Source organism: Drosophila mauritiana, chromosome 3R (genome assembly GCF_004382145.1).
Source record: "Drosophila mauritiana strain mau12 chromosome 3R, ASM438214v1, whole genome shotgun sequence".
Lineage (NCBI taxonomy): Eukaryota > Metazoa > Arthropoda > Insecta > Diptera > Drosophilidae > Drosophila > Drosophila mauritiana.
Genome location: NC_046670.1, coordinates 11507129 through 11526188, shown reverse-complemented (window position 1 = coordinate 11526188; position 19060 = coordinate 11507129). Strand labels below are relative to the sequence as shown.

Below are 19060 nucleotides of genomic sequence, written 5' to 3'. Positions count from 1 at the left end.
AATCAGCGATGCCCCTGCTGATTGTATATGTGATTTTACACAGGGCCTGGACGTTACAAGATTACCGCTGGCGCCAGAAAAAAATATAAAATATAATTAATGCATGATTTTAAACTTGAGCAGCAGCCCCAGTAGATAGGCCCAGAATCGCAAAGAGTGCAATCTGGGTGAACGTGAGACTGTGGGGTGCGTTCACCTGGCGCCGGTGAATGATTGCCTGGCGACAAGTCTATCTGGAACTGGCAACTATCTGCCACCCAGTTGGCGAGTCACGAGCTCCACGTACTTGTATGTACGGTAAGCGATTTAGCCATTAAGCCCGTAAGGCACAAACAGATGCCATTAGCATTTATTGAGGAAATTATTAGCCAAAAATTAATTAAAGTTATGTTGTTAGCTGAGTGTGTGTGCAAACCTTTTGGTATTCGCGTCACATAGTAGAGTGTCTTGTTCGGCTCATTCCCATCATTTAGCCCCAGGAGATTGGAGACGAGCAGGTTTCCGGTTACCTCGTGGCATGTGTCATTGCGACCCTCGCACACGCCGCACTTGTCTGCAAAGAGCGTAGCGGAAACCGATTAATTATGATTATCATGGTAGGTGATTCAATCAAGCGATGGGTGCTGAGGTTAGAGGGGGATTAGGTGCTCTGCGGATAAGGGGAATGATTCGCTTTACCCAGCTTGGCAATCGAGTTGAGCTCGTTGTCGCATCCCGCCGGCCGGCAGATGCCGTTGACGCACTTGTCGAAGCTGTCCACCGCACAGGAGGTGCCGTCGGTGACCATGCTCTTGAGCATGAAGTAGGTGACCTTCATGTCCATGCGGCAGAAGAGCTTGCACGCATCCTCTGGGGGTCGAGAAAGGGGGTTGGTTAGCCTAGGGTTTCACACGTTTCTCACATGGCTATACCATACTCACTTTCGTATTTGGGCACCCACTTGGTGTCTGGGTTCACGCCCGGAATGTTCATGTTCCGTCCGTTCATCGCATAGCACTGCTGCTCGCGTGGATCCATGCTGCCTGGTGGACACTGATGGGTGTTGCACGACCGGTACTTCTTCCGACTTCCCGTGCAGTACTTGCCACCATTCTCCGGCACAGGTTGGTTGCACTCCCGCCGCGACTCCTGCACTCCACCACCGCAAGTGAGGCTGCAGGGCGTGAATGGCGTCCAGGGTCCCCATCCACCGTTCACCTGGCGTCCGTATCCATGCTTGTTGGACACACATCTGCCCCTCTGACACCAGTGCCCACTGGAGCCGCAGGGCGTTCCATCGGCCCATGGCAGATTGCTGGAGGCGCACTGCTCGTTGGAGTTACCGGAGGTTCGGTTGCACCACAGCCGCTTGCACTCCTCGTCCGTGGGACAGTAGCCAAAGTCATTGCCGAAACTCAGCTGGCACTGGGCGTCCAGGGAGTAGATCTCTCCAGGCAGACGCTCGGTGCCGTAGGGAATGTGGGCACCCACGGAGGTCTCCAGGCAGGACTTGTCGGTTTTCCTAAGTTAAATGGTAAATTGGGATCACTGTTGGCAACTCGATTGGCGGAAAACTTACTCGAGAAACTCGGAGACAAAGTGGCGGGAGCACTTGGACCACGACCACGGATGCATGTGGATGCCCATCACGCTGGACATGATGTGGAGCACCTTGTTGTTGTTCTGCCTGGTGACATAGGGCATGCACTTGTCGTCGTCGTCGTGGTTCATGTTCAAGCTGGAATATATATTGATAAGCAATGTGGTAAACACTTGTACGATTTGATAACTCACATGTGTCCCAGCTCGTGGGCCATGGTGAAGGCGGTGGGCAGTCCGGTGTCCTGGACAATGGAGCAGGAACTGGAACTGCAAACGGTGCCCAGTTCGGCCAAGCCCAGCATATGGCAAATCTTGCCCGGCACGCTGCCACAGATGGGTTCGCTATTGTCCAAAGGAAATGATGCCATTAGGTGAACCCAAGGTGAACCAATTATCCACTTACCGTGTGATCAACATGGCTGTATCTCTTTCGTATCCAGATTGGTTGATGAACTGGCAGAAGTGCTTCAGCATTTCGTTGCTGGAATGCGTCTGGTCGTTGATATTCGGCAGGCTGATCAGTCGCACCAGCAAAATGCGAATGGAGTTACCAATGCTGGCGTCCGCAAAAATGCTGGACACGATCGACATGAGGATGAGGATGTATGGCTGCAGGTCCTCGCCGTGGAACTGCTTCATGCTGTTGTCCACGGCAATGAGCACCTCCAAGGTGTACACCTGGTTGTCCACATCCGCATAGTGTCGCTTCTTTCGATTCAATTTGCGGGACTTGGACTTCTGCTCCTCCTCCTGCGCCTGCTCCAGCTTGCTCATGAAAGCGTCCAGGCCCAGCTCGAACTTGGAGACAGCGTGTCTGGCGTTGCGCTGCGATTTGCGAAAGACCCGGTGGAGAACCTCATCGCTGCTGGTTCGGTTCACTGGCTCAATGAGCAGCGCGCCGAAACTCGTTTTGATATAACCAGTCTGGAGCGGAGAAGAGGGGGGCGAAACGCTTATTAGTGGTCATATTCGGCGGCATATTGATAAGCATAATTTGCGATATGTTAATGCGATGCAAATGGATGAAATCTAAATCTGAGCGAAGGTCAGTTGCTGGCCTTACCATGCCACCGCACAGTGAGACGGAGACCATCGAGTGCGGATCGTCCTCGACGTAGCCGGAGTAGAAGCAGCCCAGGTGGCGCTGCTCCGCCTCCGCCTCCGTCTCCGGTCCCGGATGCTCCTCCCCCTCCTTCAGTATCCGAATGTGGGTCATCGAGTGGTTGTGGACGAACGAGGCGTCCTGCCGCAGCACCAAATGCAACTGGCGACCGAACACATTGAGATTGTACTGCGGATGCGGGTCCCAGATCTCATTGGACATGTTGCGATACGTTCCCGTCATGGTAAAGGCCGATGCGGACTCTATTCGTGGATAGATTCTTTGTTTTAAAGTAATATTAAACAGGTATATTAGGCTTACCTTTTAGGAAACTATTGATGTCGCTGTTTCGCTTCGACTCGTAGATCAGATCAGCTTCGCTGAGACTGTAGTTGTAGACCTTGGTGGGCATCACGAGGGCGCTGTGCTCCTCCTCGTCCAGATCCTCCAAGCCATCGGGTGGTTCGTGGTCCGTCGAGGTGTCGTTATCATGCCTTCTGGGGTGGAACGTGGCTGGTGGTGCAGGTGGGCTGTTGGATAGTGGGTGCGTGCTCTGAGGCACCTCCTCCTGGCCCTTATGGGCACTTCGCACACCGACATGGAACATGATAAGCATGCCCAGCAGAAAGGCAATGCAGCAGGCATACAGGCAGGCGTTCTGCCGCCAGTGGGTGGACATCTTTTGAAGGTACTTGTGGCACCACCATTCACACCTCTTCTTCACCTCGAGCTGAAATGGATAGGGAGAAATGGGGGATCCGGTTAGCACTTCGTTTGCTCCGCAGATTATGGGCTACCGCGTGCAGATAGGCCGCACCGTCCGGCATTCTCTCACACCTTGGGTGCGGATTTCGATTAGTGGGCGGCTGGAAAGGTGAAAAGCTGAAAACCTGAAAAGCCGACCAGATAAGTGCTTGGGCACGTTCCGTGCTCTCCAAACCGGCCTATCGCGGCAGGGGCCGATGTGAGTGATTGACTTTTGAAAGAATTATTGATGAACTGCCGCCGCCGGCATGTGGATACCTTGACCACCTGTGAGATGCTCAGATGCAGAGGAAGTGGGCAGGAGGGAGAGGGCGAGGGCGAAGAAGGAGGATGCCCGGCGGCGTTGGCCTTTGGCTGCAGCCAGACCAGATACAGAGCAGAGGCGAAGCTGTTGAAAAGACGTCCTCGCACCGCGAATTTTTGCACATTTTGTTTAAAATAAATGCTTAAACGCGAAGGTGTAAAGTGTGCCAACGGCAATTTGTGCTCGAGAGATAAAACAAAAGCGATGCGAAGCCGAAAAAAAATGCGAATAAAAAGATTCAGTACCCCATTCCCATCCCCGCCAGTCAACTAGCCAACCAACCAGCTAGCCTGGCGCAAAAAAAAATGTTAAATATCTCTAATTTGTAAATTTATGTGAGAGCTCTTTGTTTGCACCTTCGCCGAAATTGTTTTAGCCAATTCATACATCAGCGCAAATAAATTAAAATTCCCCCCAGCGAAATTAGCAAATTAATGCCGCTAAATGATGGGCTGTTTTACATAATTTTATGGCATCTCTGTGAACTCTGCAACCGCCGACACATTCGTTATGCTCATTGGCCATAGTGTCGCCCCAACAGTGTCTGCAAAATATGGTATATGGATGCCAAATGCCAATCTGGCGTGCCGTGTGATTCCGGCTGTGGGAAGGAAGGCGGACCGTGATCACATTTCCGGCTACTTTGCGGTTCTCGCCACTGATGAGAATTGAAAACCGCAAATGGGTATATCGTTCTCGAAACTTTAAATAGCTCAGCACATTCTGAACACAAAGCTACTGGGCCGTAAAACTTGTCCTTGAAATTGTTAATTGCTATTGACCTTTCACAGCGCCACCGAAAGTTACAATTTAATTGTGTTCGCGAACAGCTGAGAACATTGGGCCATAAAATTCTCATTAGGTTTAGTGCTGCCACTTAAAGACATTTTAACGATCAGAATCGTTAGTAATTAGTCTAGATATCATCTTGATTAGAAAATAGTTTGCCAGCCAGTCTAATCATTTGCCTACTTTTAAGCGCAGTGCTTCTTGAATTTTAAAATGATATATGTATGTATCACACTGATATAAAGGTATTAAGTATAATGAACTCTGTGGTTAAGTACATATTGAAAGAGCATTCATTGAGCTGCCAGCTTAATCAACAGCTTGATTGATGATCTGGCTTATCGTTGAATTAACCGAATTACCCGGAATCAATCCGCGAAAAGATAGATGGCTTGGCTTGAATCTGCGTACTTAAATCTGGAACTGATTCCGTTGGTGTGAGGCTTATCATAAATTTCATCCAATACTTAAATGCCTGTGCACAATTTGCAATGCAAATCGCGCATGCCGCGATGCCCCAAAGATATCCATACACTTAAAGTATTTAATTAAAGCCCCATTCTGGCCAATCTGGGCTTTATCTCTCTGGCTGGCTTAGTTATGCATGCGTTGGGGAGAGCTGCTTATTAACTTGTTTCGTATGAATACGCCTTATAAATATGCAAATGACCAGCGTGCCTCCTCATTTGATCGGCACGGCTAAGTAGCCTGCTGCAGATGGATTTCCGTGCTGTTCTTTATTTTAGGGCTTCCATTGTATTCGGGGATTTCTCCGCATCTTCGGATGCTTCACTTCCACGCGGCTTTATTTATTATCACGCTCCTACTAATTGACCAATTCGATGGCTCGGCAGCAGAAGAAACATCTTTGACCGCAGAAAAAAAAACCTGTTTACACTTGACTGGGAATATGGAATGGACAAACAAGCGATTTGTGTGTCAGTCGATTGCTTTATATTTCGCCGTGTGCCATAACTTATGCCCATGGTGGCTATGTGGCTATCTGGCTATCTGGCTATCTGGCTATCTGGCTTTGTGGCTACACACAGTCTGTGGAGTCGGAGTCGGCTCGTCGCCGTTCAGTCTGTCCCCGTGAAGGCCGCAGCTTCGAATTGGATCCCTCGTGTAAACCACCTTAGCCGCTGGTTCGACGTTGGAGGTGTTAACCGACGAATGCGTGGCATGTCTGGCCAGACAACGCGGCGTATGCTTAATTACACGTCTGTGAATGTGGCAGTCCGATGTTGGCTGGTAATTGTTTGCTGTTAATTTGTATTTAATGACTTAATGGCCGTGCGCTGGCCGACTAAACTGGCGCCCTGTGCTGCTTTTGGGCAACACGTCGTATGCGCGATTTAATTGGCATGTGGGCATGCGCAGCTACAAACCGCAAATGGAAACAAAAATTGGCTACGCAACTGCAAATTATCAGTTTGCAGGTCCAAAACGGGCATAAATCATAGGACGCAGATCGATTTGAATTACATATATTCTCGCACTGAACTCACAATTATGCGAATTTGCCACATTTTCCGACCTTATGTGCGATTTGCAACATGCATTTTGGCTTTCCCACTAAGTATGTATTTGCAAAACTTTTCCACTTTGTAGAATTTGGGGCGCGTGTGTTTACCGTGCCTGCTGGCGAATGGTAAATAAACTTGTACACTTTATGGGGCCGTTATGCATGCGCGATGCGTGACTGCCACAAACAAAATCGAAATCGCCTCTAAGTAAATACTATTTTATTACTCTAACATTTCTAAGCCGATATCCAAGCCCAATAGCACAACAAAATTGATAATTGAATGGAGAAGGATGCAGAAGGTATGGCCTTTCGATTGGAATCGAAAATTCATTGAAAGCAATTGTTGCAGCTGAGGCATTCAAAATATTTTGGAGAATGATTACAGTCAGGCAATTATTCGAAAACACAGGAATTACTTTGAATTCGTTTAGTCAGGACGGGCGAAAGTATTTGTAAATATTTTTCAATTGCAGGCAAACATTTCGTGGAAATGTTTTTCCCATTTTCCCATTTTCCTTTTGTGAATTGACAAGAGGATGCGGCATGGCGGCCCTTGAATTTCGCGAAATGGAAAATGGCAAAAGCAAAACCAAAACGAAAACGATAACAAAAACCCCAATAAACAGCCGGCGAAAAACAGGGCCATAAAATCATTTTCTGCGCGCTTTCCTGGAAAAAGTGTGATTCTCCGTCGTTTTAATGGTAAACTCTGGTCATCCGGTGAATCCCCCACGCGCCAAGTTGAATCCACGTCCACAGACGAATCCGAATTCAAATCCAAAACCGTATATGACGCGTGCTATAAATAATAGTTCATGGAAATGCATTTGCTGTGCATTCGGATATCTAAATTGAAATCAGCCTGCGGCCGAAGTGCATACGCAACTTCAAATTCACAATTGAAAGCCATCATCGCAAATTCAATCAATTAACCTTGGCCAAAAACGAGAAATGTGCAAAATTTTTAATTGAAAATGGGCTACAAAATGCATTAGACCGGCTTCGCCTTCCATTTGGCTTGGCTGCCAGTCGTCTGGGCATTTTTTTTCTTCATTTTTGGTCGCCTGACTGGCTGGCTGGACAACGCCCGCTTTTCCCATGTGTTTCTTTTTCTTTTTATTTTTTGGAACGTCTGAAGTGTGTGTATATGTTTCCCGGGGAGATCCGGAGGGCAGGACGCGGGCTGGTCTGTTTGTTTAATGCCTGCGCCGGCCTCCTATGTTGCTGGAGGAGCACATGGCGCTACCGCACAAGTCAGTTGTTGCCGGGCTAACCTTGAAATCGCTGTATATATATACATATACATATATTTATGTATTTTCGCCCATTTCGATTGATTCAAAACTATAAAATAATCAACTTTGTTTAGCTTTCGTACCATAAAATTTGAACAAAAAAGAAGCAAGGCAAGAAAAATTGGGCAGGCGAGCCAAGAGATTAGAGAAATAATAGCATTCATTTATATGCGGCATTGTGCAACTTCGGTTTTGTTTGTTTTGGAACGTGGGAACGGGATTGGATGTGGATGATTCACTTGGTGCAGTTGCTGGTGCTGCACTTGTCCCAACAGCATCGTAAAGATTTAACTGCCCACTAAGTTGTAACCTGACCATTGGAATTGCGGATTTGGTTTGTCATGCGATTGAGGCCCGTTTTGTTTGTTTACTCGGGTTTTATTTAAAACACTATTTAATGGTCCCGCTTTTGATTTATTTGGCACACTTTTGCGAGTGGCGTGCGATATAAAAGCGCAGACAAGCCAATATTTCTCTATGGGCACACACTGCGTATGAGCAATGTGCAATGTGCGAACATTTGGCCATTTGTTATGCGCTGCAGCAGGCTTGTCCGCAATTAGCTGATAAATTAATGCATTTTTTTAAATGTTCTCCATTAATTCTCGAATTCGAGCTCCCAAAATCTCATTGTGTCCATTTCCTGACTTAAACCTTGGCTGCTGGGCGCAGTGCATTCGCGGTTCCATTCAGCCTTACACATTCTCACACCCGACTTATTTTGTTGCATCTGCGGCGTGTTGCCCACGCAGCCAGAAACGTATAAATTACAAATATTTATTTGCACTCCTCGGCACTTACAAAGTGTGTGCGTGTTTATTTGGACAGCCCGAGATGAAATCCCGCGGCGAGGAGTGGGAAACAGGCTCTGCACCTGGCACACCTTCCTCGAAATCCGAGACCCAATCACTTGACAATTAAAAGCCGTTTCGTTTTCCTTTTTTTTCTCAACGAGCAACCGTTTCAAATTTAAATTCGGGGCAATGATTTTAAAAACGCTGTAAATTAACCGAATTTACTCGACTGGCCACTTCAAAGGAAGGCGGTTCTTCTGCGAAAAACCGGTGGGAGATGTGTGTGGTGGATGGTGAATGGTGGGTGGTGGTCAGCACAGAACAGATGGCCCATTCGAGCAACAAGGTGTGGATATGCCTAAATGGCCTAGCAACCGGTGGAATGCGAGTTGAATTTGTTGTTTATTTTTTATGTGGTTCGCTCAGGTTGCAAATTAAAAAGCTCTATTGAGTTAAATAATCGCCGTGCTGAGTCTAAACAAATGCGATTGGCATCAGGTATGCCAGCAAGCCAAGAATTTCGCTTCCTCTCGAAATTAATAAAAAGTTCCTATTTCACTTGGGTGAACGTAGCGATCTTGTCGTATCCGGCGAACGTCTGAAACTGAATCTGAGCATTCCAGCTTGACGTCCTTGTCTTTGGTGACCATCAGTGTCAATGACACGACAATGTTTTCATTGTTGGGCATCTCATAAATATTTCAAAACTCTGAAAATATCACAAAGAGCCGGGGAGTTGCGCACACGGAATACGTGATGCACTTTTGCCTCGACAAACGCCGCTGTGTATGCAGCACTTGGATGATATATCCGATATATACGGGTATATATGATTGATATACCACCTTGGCGGCCCGACTGACCATGTGTTATCCTGAAAAGCAAACAAACAAACAAACTGGCGGTAGATTTTATACAAGCTTTTTTGCTTTTGAGGGAAATGTGAATAAACTTGAAACGCCAGCACTATATTGTTTGCTTTTGTTTGGCCGAGGCTCCCGTGTTATTGTTCTTAAACATCTTGTTGTGCTTGGCATTGGCAGTGCAGTTTTTAATTGCTTCTGATTATGCACTTGAGTAACGACAAGTCCGAGTCTGACATTTCAATTGAGCCCCAGCCCATGACAAACTCATCCTTGTCGAGATCGCCGATGAGAATCATCATGTTCATCGTGTAAACATTGTGTTGACGCGATCGTTAGTTTGATTGGATATTGAATGGGTCTTCCCCGCCTTGACATCCAGAATGCGCTGGCAAATTACAGCCGAAGTCGTTTATTTTGAATGGCATCCCACAGTCGACAGTTAATTCGAATGATCAGAAATACCAATTGAATGCCAAACGAGCAGTTTGATGAATTGCATTTCCAGGGGCGCCAGTGGACTGAACCCTGGGGGTCCGAAAAAGGGATTCTATCTATGTACACCACTGGCCAGAAGCTTGACGTGATGTGCATTCGGGATGCACTAGTGCACATCCATTAATCGAACCGACTTGAGTCATTAGCCAGGGCTATTTTAATTCATCAAGTCAATAAATGGCTATAAATCTATTTTTACACGTTCGCGGTTATGATGAGTGAAATATTTGGGGTAATTAAACGAAAATAGTCAGACGTTTATGTGATTTTCCTTCGCCACACACGCAGACCTGAATGCTTAAAGTTACTCACAGGTAAATGGTCATGGTCTGACTCATTGACTCATTCAAAATGAAAATGGCCAATAGGTATGCTAGAACCGCGAAATTATGAGTTGGAAAATTCACTCTGGCAATTAAGAGCTTGCGGCGGGCAAAAGAAAACATGCCCACAGGTGAGCATTCATTAATTTTATATGCTCGCCGAGAATTATGGGGGACCTGGTGGGGATTTGTTCAAAGTACAATATCGAGAGCCAACTGGGAGCCAAAAAAGAGGAATGGAATGGAATGTCTGTGCTTAAGAAACAAACAATTCGAATTGGGTTCTGGAATTTCATATTATTAAGCCGTAGAGTAAAGGTATGTTAATACTTGCAAGTAAATGTTTACGACCCTACAAATTAGATACAATCTAGTTCAACTGCCTAGTCTATCTGTTCGTATGAAATTCGAGATTTCATGAACTATAGTTTGAGCAACAGGTATCTGATAGTCGAGTCGGTTCGCTCTCTTGTTTTGGTATGTGGAAGATAACAATTTCGCCAGTCAGAATGTCACTCAGATGCGTTCCTTATTAAAAAACCAAGTGGGGGCGCCTTCGTCACTGTCACTTGTCATTAAAATAATATAACAACCATGAGCTGGACGCCAGTGCATTTCGCTGATCACGCAGAATGGCGCCACATCAATCATCGCATTAATGATTCAATCTCGCGAGGATGCCTATCATCGATTTCGAGCAAATAACCAAATGCTCCCACTTCTCGTGCCGCATTCCTCCTGACTAAGCAACTCTGTGGGAATCTCGCAAGACAGCGAGTCACGTCAAGAATTCAAAGCCACAGTACTTCCCTGGAAATGGCCATCAGCAGTTCGGACTTGTATTAAATTCGGTTCCGGCGAAGCACCGAGCTCCACTCAATGGGACCTCTTTGGCCCCGCGGAGCAGATGTGAAATTCGAAGAGCTCCATGTGCTCCAAGTCTGGCGACTTGCATTCCGCGAGCTATGCGGAAAAGCCTTGCGAAACCTTCATTTATTCTAATTATTGTCATTTGCCGTCTTACTTTATGTGCAGTGTTAATTTGAGAGCACTGCCTGTTAGTGTCGCCCTATCCCTGGCTATACGAGTATCTATATATATACATATATATAGCTATATTGTATCTTTTTCTGTGTCTGGGCGAGTTTGTCTGGTTGTCTGTCAATTAACCTCAACGCTTTGCGTTGATACAGTAAGTTATGGCTTTTTAATCGCTGAAAATTTGCATAAGCAACTGGGCTCGTGCTCGTATTTCACTTCAGTCAGTCAGCCAGTCAGTCAGTCACTCCTTCAGTCAGTCATTCTGACAAACCCGCCTCATTAGCAAACCCTCCAGTTAAGTCCATGCCCATGACTCCAAGTGCATGCCCAATGTGAAGTTCGAGTTCGGATTGCACTGTGCAAAAATCACTCAAAAGTTTATAATTAATTGAGCAAAACAAAATCGCTCAGATATGGATTGATATTATACAATACACATGGTAGTTTTAGTAACAAATTGGTATCAAGCCAACATTTATCTTATTCAGTTAGTGCATATTTATACAATCGAAATGCCAGTGATCTTTGCATTTGTGTTTCCTGTGTCTCTTTGTCAGTTCATTCAGATCTCGGAGGCAGTTCGTCTGCATTTCATAAATAATTCATTGCGTATATCCCTGCAAAATTGCCGGCGAACGGACATTTTGTATCTGACAGATACGTCAGTAGTGTCGACATTTGACGGCTGACTTTTTGAGGCGCGTCACTGACCCCTGCGAATGCATTTATGAATTTGATTTTGGCGGCGATTCCCGTTTCACTTAAAAAACGGGACACATGAATCGTATGAATCAGCCGGAGTGGTGGAGTACAGCATATTTTGCGGGTATAAGCAGTTTGTACATGTGAGTACGTCTGCACGTCTGAGCATATCAAAAATTTGGTCGGGTCAGTGCACTTTTCAAAACGCGACATTATTTATGGTTCCGAATCGAGATTGGGGTGTTGAGCAATTGGGGGCATGGGGATGGGTATGGGCACGGGGGAATTAAACAGGCAATTAATAGGCGCTCTCTAATCACATTTGCCACAGCTCATTTGGTTCGCTTTTGATCCCCTGCCTGATCTTGAATCTTATTCGTTGTTTTTTTTTTTTCACTTTTTCAGCTCGCGATACACTCAAGTTCGAGTTCGAGTTCAGCCAAGTGCGCTATTTTGCATATTTGTTGGTACTGCCAGCTGATTTGGCTGCCAGCTACCGGAGGCACAAGTGGTGTTGCTGCTTCGCTACTGCCACCCAGCTTGACCGGGATCATTAATCTTAATGATGCGAGAGTTGCGACTGATTAATTTGTTCGATAATTAAAATTGATGGGCCTGCCGAAGTGGGAGGATCTCCATTTAATCGATCTTGCAATAAACGGAAGCAGAGGCCCACAAAAATGAGAAATAATTCATAAAATTCCATTCAAACATAAAAAAAAAAAACAAACTCGGGTCAAGTGTAGCAAGTAGTCGGTTACAAATGTTATATTAATGTTTAACCAGAGTTGTGGGCATTTCAACGTGTTTTGCTGTCGTGCAACTTCCGACACGTTTCTTTCTACGTTTTTTTTTGACGGCTTTTGTTTTGCATACGCGTAGTTGTCAGATACACCGAGTGGCAATGACAACACTCAGATGTATCTATTAACACCTTTCGCAACAACTTTTCAGCTGACAGTCTATTGTGCTACCAGAATGGAATGGCAGAGCCTAAAAGTGCTTCCTTATCCTGAACAATGCACTCATGCCAATGCACTATGCTAATGCAGATTTATATCGTTTTAACACCCGCCAATTAGCTCACAGTTCATTGGATCATTTTCAGTTATTTATTAACGGCTCAGAAATGCTGGCAAAAAATTAACGCCTCCGGTTTGTTTTCATTTATTTATTTTTTTTTGTCATCAAAATATTTATTTATGCGTCGCCGGCTGTTCTGCTAATTCCAAAAGCCCGAAAAATGTCACACCAAGGGGCAGAAAATTCTTGAGAAATATCTTGATACATTTGCACATGTATCTAGAATCTAGATGTGTAAGTCAAACCGGAGATGTCTAGTCGCAGCTAATAAATCCAACAGAATATACATAATTTCCCAGACAGAGGCACTCGGATCTGCCCACATGTGCCACAGTTATTATTTTTATTTTTACTTTAGTGTATTGTCTGCTATTTATTTATATTCTTACTTTTCATATTTTATACATATTTTATTGGCCGGCTGGTTGTTGCTGTTGCCGGCGGCTCTTTTTTTTCTCGTGCTATATTTATTGTCAAATTGCTGGTGTATTTATATAAGTTTTGTTTATGCCTTGCATATATCACAAATTTTAATTGCATTTTTTGTTCAGCATTTGGCTTGGTTCTCTTGCTTTTTTGGTAGGTTAATTAAGCAGTTTTATTGTTTCCTCGTTGTTTCATTCTGCCCATATATTATATCATAGTTTTTATGGCCGTTTTCGAGCCGACAAACGTTCGATTCGCTGCACACAAGAGTTCATTTCAAACAAATACATACATCAAAATTCTGACACGCTTCTGTCTATTTGCAAAAATACACACATGAGAACGGGAAGCAAAAAAGAAAGTACACAAAATGTTAAAATAAACATAAAAAATAAATGGCTAATTCAGAAAAAAAAAACCAAAAAAAACTGACCGGACTATTTTTGGCACCCGGCATCGGCGTCCTCGATTGCCTTCGTTTCCATGCCATGCATTTTCTCAGACTTTTTTCGAGTTTTCTATTGGAAATTTTATTTTGCCATAAATTTAACCTCAAAGCCACTCGCACTCATCATTTGTCTAAAATTTTTTTTTAGCACAGTTCTTGCGTTTTTTGTTTATTTTCCCCGCATTTTCCTTACGCACATTTCTCTTCTGTTTTGTTTGCTTACGTGAATGCTTGCAAAAAAAGTTAACAAATTAATTTTCGGCCTTCTTCTTCTTTTGGCCAGCCAACATCCAACAGAGTCAGAATTTCGCTCGGGCTAACTATTTTTAGTAAAGGGCGTGTTTACTTAATTTTCGATTTTTATTGTATCTCGATTTGATTTTATTTTTGCAGTGGCGCTGAAATGTGTGAAAGTTTGGCATAAACATTGCTTCAATTTCAATTCGATTCTATTCGCCGTGTAAAATGTCTATTTAAAACCGATTTCTTATGTGCCTGTCGGCATTTCGTTAAAAATATTTACGCTCAAGAATTTGAACATTAATTTTAGTAGGCACTGTGTGTAAGCAAAACGCCTAAATTGTTGTGTTCTGAAGCATGAAAAGATTGGTTGGAAGTTATGGTATTTGAAAATGTTGGCATTTTTCCTGCCGTTGAAAGAAATGTGTATAATAACAATATCTAGTGTTAAAATTAATTTCCTGCTTAATGGCTAATCTTATTTCAAACTTATTGGTTGCTTGGGTGAAGTAAAAAATAAAGTGATATATTTCTAAAGTCCTAATTTGTTAATTTCACAGGAGTGATTGTCACATTAAATTTATAGTTTCCAAAATTTTTCAAAATACCTTTGGGTCGATAGCTCGAAAAATGACAGTTCTTTGCACTTTGATGATTCAGTACACACGAAATGGGAAATCTTTAAAAATTCGTCGTTTTTCGTACGGTCATGAATGACATATTCCACATTAATCTTATGCAATTTTATATTTCTATTTTGGCACTTCCGCTGCACAACTGCATGAAGTCTATTTATTTCAATTGAATTTAAGCCACTCGAATTATTATCTGTATATTTCGCAAAGTTCTCGGCATATATGAAATTCCGCGTTCGTTTTCAGCAGTTGTGCAGATATTGGCGCGAAGTTCGAGACTAGACTGAGAAAACGTTTTCACGAAATATACAAAGTCTGTTCGCATTTTCCTGCTCTGCGTTAGTTTCGCGCAAGCATTTGGCCCAAACAAACGATCCAACCATAAAGATTGTGTATCGACAAGGTTAAGAGAGCAGGTAACCCGGGTGGGTGTGTGCATGTGTAGGATCTTCGATGGGGTGGACGAGCTCTTTCGGTGGAAATGTAGAGCTTTTCCTCGCCACGGAGAAGAGATTCACGCACCCACCTCTAGCCGAAAGTTCTTTCTCTCGCAAATAATTTTAGAATAGCATTTTATACGCGTTCGCAAGTCGCACATAAGTTCTCTAATATGCTTTCTATTTTCTATTTTAATTATTTGCATACCCTTGCGGGGGGTATTATACATTTAGGAATAATTGAAAATTTATTGAACAAATTTTAGCTTTCTTTATTTGGTTACCATGAATGCACAGCTTCGAATTATATGCACTTCAACTTCGATTATAAGTTTTCTAATATAATTTTAATCATTTATCAAATATAATTTGATCATATGACCTAAGAAATACCCATGTATCCTTGCTGCAAGGATATTTAAACTTCGGCTTTGCAAATTTGTCACACTTCGCATTTTTTTGGCAGGTTGCACTCTGCCAACTACTAATAATATCGCAGTGCTCGATTGCAACCATCTGCAACGGATTTTGACAATCTGATAAATGCGACGCCAATTACGAAAATATCTCACTTTCAAGAGGAAGAATCTCAGCAATTCTGGCGCCCAGTGGCCATCGCACTGCACTTGACCCTCGGCGCCGCCAGAAGAAAAGCGCAAAAGTGGAAAAGTTTGTTGTCTCAATGGTCTCGGTGGTCAAAACTAATTGCTAGTCTGGTATCCTTAAGATCTCCACTCCGATTGGGGAGCGTCTATCTGGGGGACCATCTCGCTCGTCTTGGTTCGTTAACTTCTCAACGATGCCCTGCCCTATTCGTGTGAATTTATGAGCAAATGAAATCGGTACGTCCCTGACAAATTTCGGGGACTTTTCTCAAAGAATTGCCATCGCCTGTCCGCTTGGCTGGTGGATGTTGTTCCGCTTTTTTTTTTTTGGCTCTAATTGCCACATGCCTCTCGAGATATTTGGCGATGTGCGCTCGTGCCTCGCCCGCGATCTGTGACATAAGGCCATAATTCTCAGATCCATCCGAGATGTGGGTGCGTTGATCTCGAGGGTTGTGGTCGGACCACTGGTCTTCCAGGAAGTATGCAATTTATTATGCAAACGGTTTCGCTGGCAACCATTGGGTTATTTGCACTCAAATTAACTCTAATTTATGGTATTGTCCCTGAATCGGTGACATTAATTCGATATATGAATACGAGTATCTATGAGAACATACATAGATGTTTGTCTTAACGAAACTGGCTGTGCTTTGTTTTCAAGTTTCTTGTCTTATTGCACCTCCAAAACTCTGCGATTTTGCGATTTTGGTCGATGATCTTAGATGCTAGATGCCGACTAATTGGCGAACGCCCCAATAAAAAAGCTCTTAAATATGGCTCTTTGTTTGTTATGATTTCCCAATTAGCAGCATATCAAATCATAATTAGGCACTTAAAGTACATTTTATTGCTGAAACAGCGGGCAGAAGTTGAAAACAAGGCAATAACTCTATGCTGCCCGTTAAAGAGAGCATAAATTCTCTAGCAACTTTAGCTTTCAATTTAAGACATTGTGCCAGGCGATTTTATGGGCCAACAATTGAGGTCGCCACTTGGCCAATGGCCACTATTAAAAACAATAGAGAGTCGGCCAAGTAGCCAATTTATGACAACTATGGCGGATTTACAATTTAAACTGTGAGGGCCTTCGTGCCTACCTTAATGATCTCCATGAAAGGCGTGGGTTGAGGTGCTTTCCGCTGTTTTCCTTGCGGAAAATCCCCACTGGAAATCCCCATGCTATTGAACATGGTCTCTCCAATTGATTGCTCCTATTTTTCACACTTGTGTATAACTTTTCACTGTCCTTTCTTCCGTGGGAGTGTTCACTGCGCTGCCTTTCCAGCACTCAGTGCCCACCGATTTAGCACTGAAATGTCGCGCAGGCGCAACACCATTCTGCAATCACAATGCCACAATCTGCGAAGAATTGCAGCCAACACAAAACGAACTCGCGATCACCCGGGTTCACTAAACTTCACTAAACTGCGCCTGCGCAATTTGTAAGGCGTTTAAGCGGCCAAGCCTCGCCAGAAATCAGGAGGTCCTTGCTCTGCAGACAGCCTGTTTGCTGTGTGGGTGCGTGTGTGCATGTAGTAGTAGAAGCCACAGTGCCAGTGGATTTTCTGCGTAGGAGGAGCAGGCAAATATGATCGGCTCTGCGTCACGCGAGCGACTGAAAGATCACTTGTGTTGGTGGCAGGCGGATGGCGCAGATGCTGGTTTTGTGCTGCGGCAACAGCTGCTGCTCCAGCGAGAATAACAAGAGCATCAGCAGCAACAACAGCAGCAGCCGCAGCAGCAAGATCCGCAGCAGCAGCCGCAGCAGCATGGGCACAAAATGAGCAAGACAAGTGAGGGCGCTGTCGCCATCATCATCTGCAATATTCGATACTCAGATGGTCGCACACATTGTTTATAATACTCTAATGAATTATTACATTCTAATGAATAATGGGCCGAAATAATAACGTGGTCGTTCCATGGCGTCTGATTGAAGAAGTTCTGTGCCTGAATACGCATATTGAAATGGAAACAGCACTCGCCGCTCTTAATTACAACAACTGTACAAACACTAATGAGAACACTGGCTGGCTGGTTGGCTGGATCAAAGAATTCCTGAGCTCAGCATGGAATGGCAATAGGCCTGCTGTTTGTATACCCCACATCAGACTATAGGGTCCGCCAAAGCAAGTATCTTGGGATATGCAAACGTCAGAGAGATCGTAAAAGTAAGCGGAATCCCAGAGATTTGAGAATACCTACATACTACATATGAAGGTTCCAGCCATTGTCGATATGGCTATATGGTATTTAAGACCCTTTTGATGGCTCTGGATGGCCTGAAGGGCCTGTTTGGGTACTTATTAACGCTTCATTAAATCTCCGTTTGCGCCCACAAAGCAAATGCGAAACGACAGCCACGGAGTTCTTTTTTTTTGGCAGCCAAGAGGCCCAGCAAAAGGTTAAGAACACTCGAGAGGGCAAAACTGGTTTTGCAGAACCCATCGATAAGGCGGATTCCCTGAGCAAGCATGCTGTTCGATAAGATCTAAGTAAATTGAGTCCGGCAAGTGAACTGGCCAAAACTTCTGGACCGGAACTGTGTGGCTAAGATTTGTTTTGAATATTTTATTAGCCAGCGAAAGGATCAGATAAGGTCCACTCTAATTGCCAAGTTATTTAAACTGCCCAATCGCTAATTGTTGACAATCTAGGGCTGAGCTAATTAAGCCAAGATGATCGAGCACTCAAACTGATTGCGCTAAATGGCAGGGAGTAATAAAAAGTGTAGGGTATACGCCAGTGGGCGCATACTTATCTCACAAATTTGGGCAGCTGCGAAAAGCCGCTGATGATTACCGGTGAGACACTTCCCATACGCAACTGATTACGGTCCGCAAAGAAATCAACAAAATATAAACCATAAAAATTAATAAATATTTCGTATTATATTATTACGCACGAGAAACAAAAAAAAAAAGGTCCACAACAAAGACAATGAATTGAACAGAGAAAAAAAAGTGGTTAAAGAGACAAAACCGAGCCAAGTTCATGGCGATGGCAGTTGTCAGTTGCCAGTTGGCCATTTGGCCATTGAAAGCCGCGTTTTGAGGCTTTGGGCTTTGGGTTTTGGTATTTGGTTTTTGGTTTTTGGGCCTGGTCAGGTTGGGATTTGGGCAATGGGCTTTTGGGCCGACTGTTCAATCCATCAAAAGAGATTATATTCATTAACTAGGCGAGCGGACGGCAACAAGACTGGAGCTTCGATGGCGCTGATGGCCACGGGACTGCTGGACTGCTGGAATTTCTTAATTTTTTTGACAGTTCCCATCAAAATGTGTTGAAATTGCCATTGTTATTTGTATCTGTGTCCGCAGTGTCGAGCGAGGGGGGAGGGGGTTTTCTTTTACAAGAATCATCTAACAGCTCCAGTGGCGCGGATGATATGCCAAAATTCTCGGTATTCAATAGATGCCAGATCTGTGGACTCCATTAAAAGGCCGTTTTTATTTCTGACAATTAGAAGCCATCAAAATTAATGTCCCGTCCTCCTAAATTTGATCTACATTTTTGCCAGCAGCATCTGTTCGAGTAGTCAGCGCCGAACGCTCTTGACATTCAAATTATGAAAGTTTGGTCATCCAATCTCGCAGCC

General features: G+C 44.3%; 1 protein-coding gene across 3 annotated transcripts in view; it reads right to left on the bottom strand.

The window, feature by feature from the left end:
- Positions 1-19060, bottom strand: part of LOC117145866 (A disintegrin and metalloproteinase with thrombospondin motifs 9) — a 33830-nt gene that overhangs the window by 4008 nt on the left and 10762 nt on the right. Inside the window, exons 1-9 of one of the 3 annotated variants that reach the window (XM_033311687.1) lie at positions 16560-17086; positions 3005-3413; positions 2645-2946; positions 1985-2505; positions 1774-1923; positions 1559-1717; positions 921-1501; positions 679-849; positions 416-553 (exon numbers count right to left, since the gene is read on the bottom strand). In XM_033311687.1, the coding sequence (XP_033167578.1) occupies positions 416-553; positions 679-849; positions 921-1501; positions 1559-1717; positions 1774-1923; positions 1985-2505; positions 2645-2946; positions 3005-3413; positions 16560-16652 (2524 nt within the window). In that variant the 5' untranslated portion in view covers positions 16653-17086. Of the gene's footprint in view, positions 1-415; positions 554-678; positions 850-920; positions 1502-1558; positions 1718-1773; positions 1924-1984; positions 2506-2644; positions 2947-3004; positions 3414-14390; positions 14468-16559; positions 17087-19060 lie in introns of those variants that run through there. The other 2 variants (XM_033311688.1, XM_033311686.1) reach the window with 2 other exon arrangements.